Here is a 10,571-nt window from a genome sequence, read left to right as displayed (position 1 = left end):
GCTTACCATGAAATCAGCAATGCCTTTAAACAAATTTGCAATATATCCATCTCAACCATATCTGCTACACTTAAAAGCAGTGACTTACATTTTCAACAACATGGATGGAGCTAGAACGTATAATGCTAAGCAAAGTAAATCAGTCAGAGAAAGCCAAACTATATAATTTCACTCATATGTGAAATTTATGAAATGAAACAAACAAGCAAAGGGGATATGTGTTCTATCTACAGACTATGCCAGGAGCATGTATGAATTCTCTAACATCTCACTCTCAGCAGCTTAACTCAGGGCAGCATCTAAGGGCCAGAGTTTTCAGGTCACTCTCTTGGCTTCAAATTTGAAGGAGGACACCCAAAAAGAAAGTGTGAGTGTTTGGAAAGTGTAGAATCCCTTTCCTTAGCTAACAGAAAACAATGTCAGGTCTTACCATGTTGGCACATTGCCTTAGTAGACCTCAGTGGATTAATCCTATACCCAATTTTATGAAGAAACGTCATTTAATCCGAGACCTGGCAAAGACCACCAGTGCTTACCAAAGATTCTATGTGTTCCCCACGTAGTCAGCCTCCCTTATTGCCAGGATTAGACCATGTAGTTGATTCTGGCCACTTGACTAAAGCAAAGTGATGTAATTCACTTCTGTATCCTGTTATGGTTCTATTTAAAACCCACATGTTGAGATCATGATGCAGAGGAAGCCTGGACCCCTGAACCATTGGACTGAGGAGAGTTATTTGAAGCTGCAAACTCTTCATAGATTGTACTAAGCCACTGAGATTTGGGACTTTGTCTTACAGCCTGGCCTATGGCCTGGCCTGACTAATATACTAGGCAAAATGTGAAGGAAGGACTCTAAAGGGAGAGGAACTACCAAGTACCTAGATGCTCATGTAGGGGTGGGGAGGGAAGAGGAGAAAGAGAGAAAGCTTGGAGTATTTGAGAATAGTGAGTAAGAAGAAAAGAGGTGGGTACAAACTGGGTCGCATAATGTAGGCCGCATTATACTTCAGGTGAGAAGTCTGGGTTTTCTACAAAAGCAGTAATAATTGTCAAGAGCATTAAGAAGAGACCTGACATGATATGATTTGCACTTTAGAAAAGTAATTTTGGCTGTCATTATAAAACTAGGTTGGAAAGGGAGCAAGTGAGGATGGAGGAATCTGATGAAGGTCTGTGCAGTGGCCCATACAAGAGGCAGTAATGTCTTCTATTAGACTGGAAACAGTAGAAATGTTGAGAAACAGATGGATTTGAAAAATATTTAGAAGGTGAAAATGGATAGAACTTAAAAATAGATTGGCTGTAGCAAATGAAGGAGGAATCAAAGATGACTTCCAGGTCATTCAGGTAAAGGGAGATACTATTCATAGGAATGGGAGCTTCTGGAATGAAAGATAAGCTAGAAAAGAAATGAAGATGGCAAAGAAGCAGTGGGATACTCTTGTCCAAAACTCATGACCAAGGTCTGAGCTCCAGATATACCTAATGGGAGACCACCTTGCTGGGTACCTGGTGATGCCCTAAAAAAAAAAAAAAAAAAAAAAAAACAAAAAAACTACACCTGGGGTAATAGAGTGTAGCATAGAAGACCAAAGATCTTTCTTGTTGTCTGTTTAAGAAACAAAATTGTTATCTTTGAAAATCTGTCAGATTTTAAGGCTCTCATGGACCATGGTGCTAAGAAAAAACCAGGGTAAATAGCATTCACAAAAAAGACTAGTGATGGAGACTGAATGTGGTATGCCATTGATGTGTGAGTTCTAAAAAGATCTACCCTTTGATCATTCCTACAAAGACTTGTTCTATAGGATTTCATTTGTCACATGTTTTTTTTTCCTTCTACAGAAGTACATCCTTCAGTTAATTTACTTAAGGGGATTGCTATTTTCATCTCACTCTGCCTTCCCCTTTCACACTGGTGCCCACTCTCACCAGCCTCCAAAAACCACAATCCCCACCCCACTCTGTGCAAGGGCCTGCAGACAACATTTCTTATTCAATATTTCTCTCTGGAGGAAGTTAGCATCTGGCATCCTAATTATAGGACACATTTTGTAGCCTGTGAATGAGGCACAATCACAGTTCCTACTCTTCCCATTGGGAAGGACAGAGAACTTTTTGGTACTTATATGAACTGATTGCACACAGCAGCTGTAGGTAGAATCCCAATGCTGCATACAAGGCAAATGAAGGCTCTGATGTTCAGTCATCTTCAAGACTTCTAACCTATCTGAATTGCACTGAAGAATGTCTCCCCTTGGGTCATTCCTTTCCCAAGAAGGCCTTACCAAACTTTCCCAAGCAGGTTCTAGAACTGGAAACCTTAGTGAAGGGCTTTCAAACTGTGATTTCTGTTTTCTAGCTTGCAACTAAGCAATTTCCCTTGAATCTAAAATGCTATGAATTTAATAACATATTATGAGGGTAAAAAGAAAAAAAGAATTACCATATCAGTTATGTGACATATCCTAGGTTCCAAACATCAAAATGTGAACCAAAAAGTACATCTTGGGTTCTAACAAATTCAGGTTTTTTCTGAAAGGGAGTAGAAAGAAGGTTCTAGAGAGGAATTATTCTATACCCCTTACTTTTGTTTCTCCATCTGCAAAATGGATATGGCTAAAATAAGTAGAAGACTACATAAAAGTGGTGACCATTTCCTAAAGCAAACCCAATTAGATTAACTGGGAAAAAACAAACTGAATAGGGAATTGGTAGTAAGGTTGTTGTATTGCAAATCTTCCCTTGATCCATCAGAATGCTTGGGTGATGGATAGGAATCTAGTTCTTTGGATTTTTTATTTAATTCTGGGTTGATGGAAAACCTTTTGTTGCTGTTGCCTTTGTTGTTTTGACACTAATGTGGGAAATGAACAAACAAAAACCTTGAAAAATGTTAGCAGCCTTTCCTGCATTAGTACATAAGCCTCCAATAATGAAAATAACTGAGACTCTCTGGATAAAAGGTGATGTTTCTGAGCCTCTTTCTCAGAATAGCAAACAGAGATATAGAAGGCCTTGGACAATGGGCCAACAGTTTTTATTTCAATAAAAGTATGTCTATGTTAGTGCCTATGAAAAAAATCATGTATATCAAACACCTAATTTCAGATATCATTGTTTTAGCATAAGGCCAAAGTCAGTGTGTAAGCTTTTAAAAAGTGATTTGAGGGGCACCTGGGTAGCTCAGTCGGTTAAGTGTCTGACTTCAGCTCAGGTCATTATCTCGTGGTTCATGGGTTCCAGCCCTGATCCAGTTCCTGCTTCAGATTCTGTCTCTCTCTCTGCCCCTCCCCCATTCATGTTCTCTCTCTCTCTCTCTCTCTCTCAAAATAAATAAACATTAAAAACATTAAAAAACAAATATTTAAAAAAAATTAAGTGATTTAGCTTAAAATATACTGCACTTAAGAGCCTGTTTCGGATTCTGTGTCTCCCTCTCTCTCTGACCCTTCCCTGCTCACCCTGTATCTCTCTCTCAGAAATAAAAAAATATATATATATATACTGCACTTAATAAAATAAGTGACCCTTGGGTGTGGCAGAAATTGGAACAGTGATTCAAGAATGATTGCAATTTGGAGAAAACTTGTATAATTGATTGATTTAAGAGCACACTAACCCCTGACTATTCTAAGATGGTTACTGTTTGTTAACTAGATATCTAACAGGAAATTCTCCTGAGATTTATACATGTAGCATTTAGGGTAGAATGCTTAAAAAAAATCCCTGTGGTTAATTGAAGGGCAAACTCTCTTAGCTTCTAATTAATGCTAATATCAGGATAGTGTACTATCTATCAAGAATTTAAGTATGTATTACATTTAATTTTATAGGATTTTTAAGTTTATTTATTTTGAGAAAGAAAGACCATGAGCAGGAGAGGGGCAGAGAGAGGAGAGAGAGAGAGAATCCCTCTCATAGTTCCAATGACAGTACGTAATTCAATGCAGGATTTGAACTCAGGAACCATGAGATCATTACGTGAGCCCAAATCAAGAGTCATACGTTTAACTGAGAGCCACCCAGGGACCCCTCAACTGATAGACTTTTTAAAGGACTGGACCTTTAGGGAAAATCATTCTCTAGTCACCACTTACTACTGCTTTCTAGTCTTACTTGAGTTTTCTTTCCATTTTTAACATCAGTGTTGCTCTAGCTAACAGGACACTTGCAAATGTGGCTTCTTCCTAGAATGCTCACTTACTTCCAGACATACACAGACGAACACCACACACACACATACATCCCATCCAGTTACCTCACCTTCATCCTTCTGATCTTAGCTCAAGCCCCACCTCTTCAGTGACAAGGTCACATCCCTCTGTAATGTAATCAGATTCCACCCTGTTCTCTTTTGTGGCACTTTTCCTGGTTGGTAAGTATACAGTTGACCTGTGAACAGCTGGGAGTTAGGAGTCAGGCACCCCACACAGTAAAAAACCCACATATAACTTTCGACTCTCCAAAAACTTAATTACTATTAACCTACTGTTGATTGGAAGCCTTTTGGATAACATAAACAGTCAATTAGCATGTATTTTGTATATGAATTATATACTGTATTCTTAGAATGAAGTAAGCTAGAGAAAAAATATTATTTAAAAAATAGTAAGAAAAAAATAAATAAAAATAAAAAATAGTAAGGAAGAGAAAATACATTTACAGTACTATGCTGCATTGAAAAAAATCCACATATAAGCACACACGTGTGGTTCAAACCCATGTTGTTCAAGGGTCAACTGTATCATTATTTCTATGAGTGTTTGTTTAGCACCCCTCAGTCTCACTAGAGTTCAAGTTCCAGAAGAAAAGAGACGGATGTATAACCTTTACTCACTTGGTACAAGAGTTCAACAAGTATTTTTCCATTCAGTGAAAGACTGGTTGACTCCTAACAGTGAAAGTAGAATTTGCTAAAAATTGGGTTTACTTGGTTCATTAAAATAAAAAAGGAAAATGGGGCTAATTGGAATGTGGGCCAGGCAAGATGGAGAAAGTTGGGGAACAAGAACAGGATTTGTCAGTAAACTATATTTCACTCAGTATGTTAGGCTAATGGCCCACCATATAAAAACGTACTCCCTTACCATCTAGAAGACATTTTGCCCAGGGGCAAATGATAGTAGTGCTGGAAAGAATTACCACTTTAAGCCAGGAGGATATGAGTGTGAATTAGTAAAACTAGGAGATCCTCAACTTTATTGTTAGTGGGAGGTGCCATTTCAGAAAATTAGAATGAGAGACTTTATAAGTGACCAGACCTTGGAGAATTGCTTCAGACATGTCCCTCCCTTTATGGAAGCAATAAACCATACCTCAGATCAAAGGATTACACAATCACCCTTTGTTTCCTGTTCCAATTTTAGAAAGAAATAGCTCACTAGGAAGAAAGAGGAAGTAGTGGGTTAAGGAGCTATTTTTCTGTCCCCACTTGCTCCCCCTCCCCAGCCCATCCTTGTGTGTTTCCACCAGAACAAAGCCTGGGATCTACAGCTCTGATCATGTTGTTTCACTGCCTAAAACTCTTCAGGACCCCTTTATACTCTGAGCATAATAAATAGCCTTAACAGGCCATCAGGTCCTTGTCTGTCCCTCCATCATCAACTTTGACTATTCTTTGTCCTTCACTTCATGTATTCTATAGGACACTCCTATGAACTTTTTTTCCGGAGCCAGTTCTTTACCTGGAACACCCTTGGCACAACCTTCCTACCTAGCTAAGTGTGTATATGTATTATGTTTACACAAACATATACAAACATGTATGTTGTTTTCTAAAAACATTAAACATCTTGCCCCTTTGCCCATAACTACTTTGAGATGGATTTCCTAAGAACAAAAATACTTTCTTACATAACCACAATGTAATTATTATAATGGAGAATTTTGACATCATTGAAATACTATTACTAATCCTCAGTTCATTTTTAAATTTTATGCATTGTCTGATTATATCCTTTTTTTAATGTTTTTTTGTTTTTTTTTTTACTTTTATTTTTTTAAATAGTCTATTGTCAAGTTGGTTTCCATATAACACCCACTGCTCATCCCCACAAGTGCCCTCCTCCATGCCCATCACCCCCTCTCCCCCCACACCCATCAGTCCTCAGTTTGTTCTCAGTATTCAAGAGTCTCTCATGGTTTGCCTCCCTCCCTCTCCCCCACTCTTTCTCCCCTTCTTCTCCCCCTTGGTCCTCCATTAAGTTCCTCCTAATCTTCCTATATGTGCAACATATGGTATTTGTCCTTCTCTGCCTGACTTATTTCGCTCAGCATAACACCATCAAGGTCCATCCATGCTGATTATATCCTTTATACCTATTTTATCTCTGCCAATCCAGGATCCAGTCCAAGATGGATCCATTTACTTGTCATATCTTTTTAGTCTCTTTTAATCATAAACAGTTCCTCTGCTTTTCTTTGATCTTTGACATTTGAAAAACATAAGCTAGTTATCTTGTAAAATAATCCTTAGTTTGAGGTTTTTCAATATTTCCTTGTGATATCACAGAAATGATGCCATGTCCTTGGTACATCATATCAGGAGGCACAGAATGTCAAGTTATACCGTATTGGTGATTTTGCTTTGATCTCCTGGGTAAAGTGGTATCTGGCATGTTTCTTCCCTGCAAAGTGACTCTTTTTTTTTTAATGATTTGGGAGAAATATACTTTGAAAGTCTGGAAATACTCAATTCCTCTTCAAACTTACATACACTAGTTTGGCATCCATTCTGCGTGTGCTTCATTTTTAAGAAAGTTTATTTTACAGTATTAATGAAGAAAAGTAAAAAGCTAAAATAAAATAAAGAATATGATACAATAAATGGACTTTTTAAACCACCCCACTGAAAATACCTACATCTCCCATATCAACCCAATCTTCTTTTTCCAAGTTCCTATTACCTAAAATTGAGAGAAGTCTGACATGTATGGCATTAGCCACTGCAAGATTTCTCATTTGCATTTTCAACTCTATTCATGAATTATCTTTTCATTTCCTTTTCTTTTATAATAATAAAAAATCCAGGAAAGGGACATTTTTTAATAATGAGAAAGAAAATATACAATATTCTTTCTGGCTTACCATATGTCATAATATTGCTTTTGGTCACATAATAATGGGCATCAGTAATTGCATTCATGCTTGCTACAAGGGCTCACTTAAGACTCTGAAGAGCTCCTGTGGATTGAAAATCATTTGGATTGATTAAAGTCATGAGGAGAATTATGATAAGGGTCAGATCATATGGGCCTCAGGAAGGTAAAATGTTATCATTTAAACTAGAAATGGAACTTTTTCTCCTTTGAAGGATTATATTTTCAAAGACAAGTGTAGTTTCTCATAGTAAGATTAATAATATCTGATGTTTACTCATCCATTTACTCAAAAGAAAATCATCCTGTGAGCCTACTAGATGAGAAACGCCATTATATACAACTTCTAACCTTTCAAAGTATGTCTGAATAATATCCTTCATGGTCTTTAAGTAAGAATGGCCAGAGAGAACCTTTAAGTTTTGCTTATAGGTTCCATTGAAAGAGCTCAGAAACTGGAATATCCTAGATAAAGCAGCACTTGTCCATCATCTAGGAGGATCATCTGAATAAGTGCTCAGTTTCAGAAACCACTAAATGGAGTGGAGAGGAAGAAGGGATTTCCCACCCTCACCCCCAATCAACCATATTTAAAACAAAAACCAAAACAAGTGGTGTTCATGGAACAACATTCTATACAGCCCGGTCACCTTCGGCTAGTTTTCTAGGAAAGAAACTATCTCCCTTATCCCACCTATTACTTTCATTTGAGGTTCTGACTGCAAATGAGGGTCTCCAAAATATCAGTTCCCAGTACCTTAACATTTTATAGCTAGAAGATACCTTTCCCTTTAAGACATGGCTCAGCAGGCATAGGAGCACATGTACCCCAATGTTCATAGCAGCACTCTCCACAATAGCTAAAACATGGAAAGAGCCTAAGTGTCCATCAACAGATGAATGGATCAAGAAGATGTGGTTTATCTATACCATGGAATACTACATGGCAATGAGAAACAATGAAATCTGGCCATGTGTAGCAACATGGATGGACCTTGAGGGTGTTATGCTGAGCGAAATAAGTCAGGCAGAGAAGGACAAATACCATATGTTTGCACGTATAGGAGGATTAGGAGGAACTTGACGGAGGACCAAAGGGGAGAAGAAGGGCGGAAATGGTGGGGGAAAGGGAGAGAGGCAAACCATGAGAGACTCTTGAATGCTGACAAAAACTGAGGACTGATGGATGTGGGGGGGAGGGGGGGATGGGCATGAAGGAGGGCACTTTGGGGATGAGCACTGAGTGTTATGTAGAAACTAATTTGACAATAAACTATTTGTAAAAAAAAAAAAAAAAAAAAGACATGGCTCAGCATACTTTATACACTATCCATTTCATTCCTTATAAAAGGCTTGTGAAAAAAGTATAATAAGACTAGTTTTCCTCATATTACAGTGAGGAAGTTGAAGACTGGGAAGGTGAACAAACAGTTCAGTATCAGGAACAAGCCACAGATAGCATTCTGACCTTTGGCCTCATAGCCCACAGGACCTTACTTTTCCTGATAGGCCCAACAAGGTCATCTACACCCTCCCCCCACCTTAAATGCTTTCATGGTACTTATCACAGTGTTAGTTGTATATTATTTATATGATTATTTGCTTTATGTATCTCTTAAACATATGGTTTATAGCAATTGAACCTATTTTCCTCATATTGTATTCTAGAATCTACCTTGGTTGGATAGGTGTACAAGTAGGTGAGCCTATATACCACATATTTTCTTCTGACCATAACAACTTCGTGTGTCTGTTTTCAGACCATAGTTTTCTGCCAGAAATGGCCCTCTCAGTGGACTCATCTTGGCACCGATGGAAGTGGAGAGTCAGAGATGGTCTCCCCGAGTCTCCATCGGAAGCCACATCACTGTTGTCCGGAGAGAAGAAGAGGCAAAGCTACAACCTGACACAGCAACGGGTGGTCTTCCCCAACAACAGTGTGTGCCACCAAGACTGGGCAGAGATCTCCAAGAGATACTCTGGCAACAGAATCTGCACGACCAAATATACCTTGCTCACTTTCCTGCCTCAAAATCTCTTTGAGCAGTTTCATAGGTACACAACCGCTTGGCCTAATGATATGCGCTTTAACCAAGTATTTGCCAGTATTTCTGAAACAAAAATGCCACCCTCTGGGCCACCTATCCTTTAACATCCAAATGCATGAACCTTGAAAAGACTTGCCATTCATTTGCTCATTCATTTATTCAATAAATATCAGATTCTACTGTGTGAGGCCATGTGTTCACTGCTGGAGATACAAGAGGGGAAAAGGAGAGAGAAACATTGTTTTGACTATATTTTCTCATGAAAGAGGCAGACATTAAATTTAAGAATTATATAAACTGATGTCAAATTAGAATTTAGATAGATACTTCTAAGAAGAGGTATATGGTGATATTAGAGTAAATAAGAGGGAGATCTGGCCTAGTTAAGAAAGTCAGAAAAGACTTCCAGGAAGAAGTGACAACTGAAATAATCTGAAAGAAGAGAATGCATTAACTTGGTAAAAACAGAGAAGTCAGGAAGGGAGCCAGGAGGATGTCCCTGCCGACAGACCTTCATGTGCAAAGGCATAGTGGCAAGAGGACGCTAGATGCACTTGGAAAACCTAAAAATGTAAGCCATAATTTTGAGATGATACATGCAGGATCATCTTTTAATTATAAAGCAAAATACACACTTAGATATCCTAAGTTTTGTAATTATCATTACAAGTTGTCATTTATTGAGAAACTGTGATTGAGAACCCTCTATTATGTATGTGACAGATATTATCCTATGTGTTATTTATAAGAGGTCTTTAAAGTAGGTAGTACTATCCCCATTTTACACAAGTTGTAACAAGCTCCAGAAGGTCACACAACCAGTAAACAATTTGAATATAGCTGGATCTGGCTTCAGAACTCTTACCATAACTTGAGGTGACCCTAAAAAAGAATGTCATTTTAGTTGATAAAGGCCAACAATAGGGAAGAAATAGTGTGGAGAGTATATTTTCTTTTCCATGGTTTTCATTCACAGTTTTCTTGTCCCTTCCAGATGGGCTAACCTCTATTTCCTGTTCCTGGTCATTATCAACTGGATGCCCTCGATGGAAGTTTTCCACAGAGAAATCACCATGTTACCATTGGCTGTTGTGCTGTTCCTCATCATGGTCAAGGATGGCATGGAGGACTTCAAGAGACATTGTTTTGATAAGAAGATCAACTGCTCCAACATCTGGATATATGAAAGGTAAAAGAAATCATTGTTCTGTTTTCTTGTTTGCAAATAGCTTATGAAAACTCATCAGCATTCTCAAAGGGTTGGTCTCTTGTCACATTTTATTTGCTTAAGTTCACTTAATTCAGTGATTCTCAACCAGAGTAATTTTTCCCAGGAGGAAACATTTGACACTGTCTGGAGACATTTTTGGTTGCCATATTGAAGAGAATGCCAATGGCATATAGTGGATGAAATCAGAAG

At 38.2% G+C, this 10,571-nt stretch overlaps 1 protein-coding gene across 1 annotated transcript in view; it reads left to right on the top strand.

Moving 5' to 3' along the window:
- Positions 1-8,883: 8,883 nt before the first annotated feature.
- The window catches only part of ATP10B (ATPase phospholipid transporting 10B (putative)), a 115,329-nt gene continuing 113,641 nt past the window's right edge, over positions 8,884-10,571 (top strand). Inside the window, 2 exon segments of the mRNA XM_039245355.1 lie at positions 8,884-9,158; positions 10,146-10,340. Coding sequence (XP_039101286.1) covers positions 8,884-9,158; positions 10,146-10,340 — 470 coding nt within the window.

Source organism: Hyaena hyaena, unplaced genomic scaffold, assembly GCF_003009895.1.
Source record: "Hyaena hyaena isolate Hyena2069 unplaced genomic scaffold, ASM300989v1 scaffold_253, whole genome shotgun sequence".
NCBI lineage: Eukaryota > Metazoa > Chordata > Mammalia > Carnivora > Hyaenidae > Hyaena > Hyaena hyaena.
This window is presented reverse-complemented; position numbering and strand designations above follow the sequence as displayed.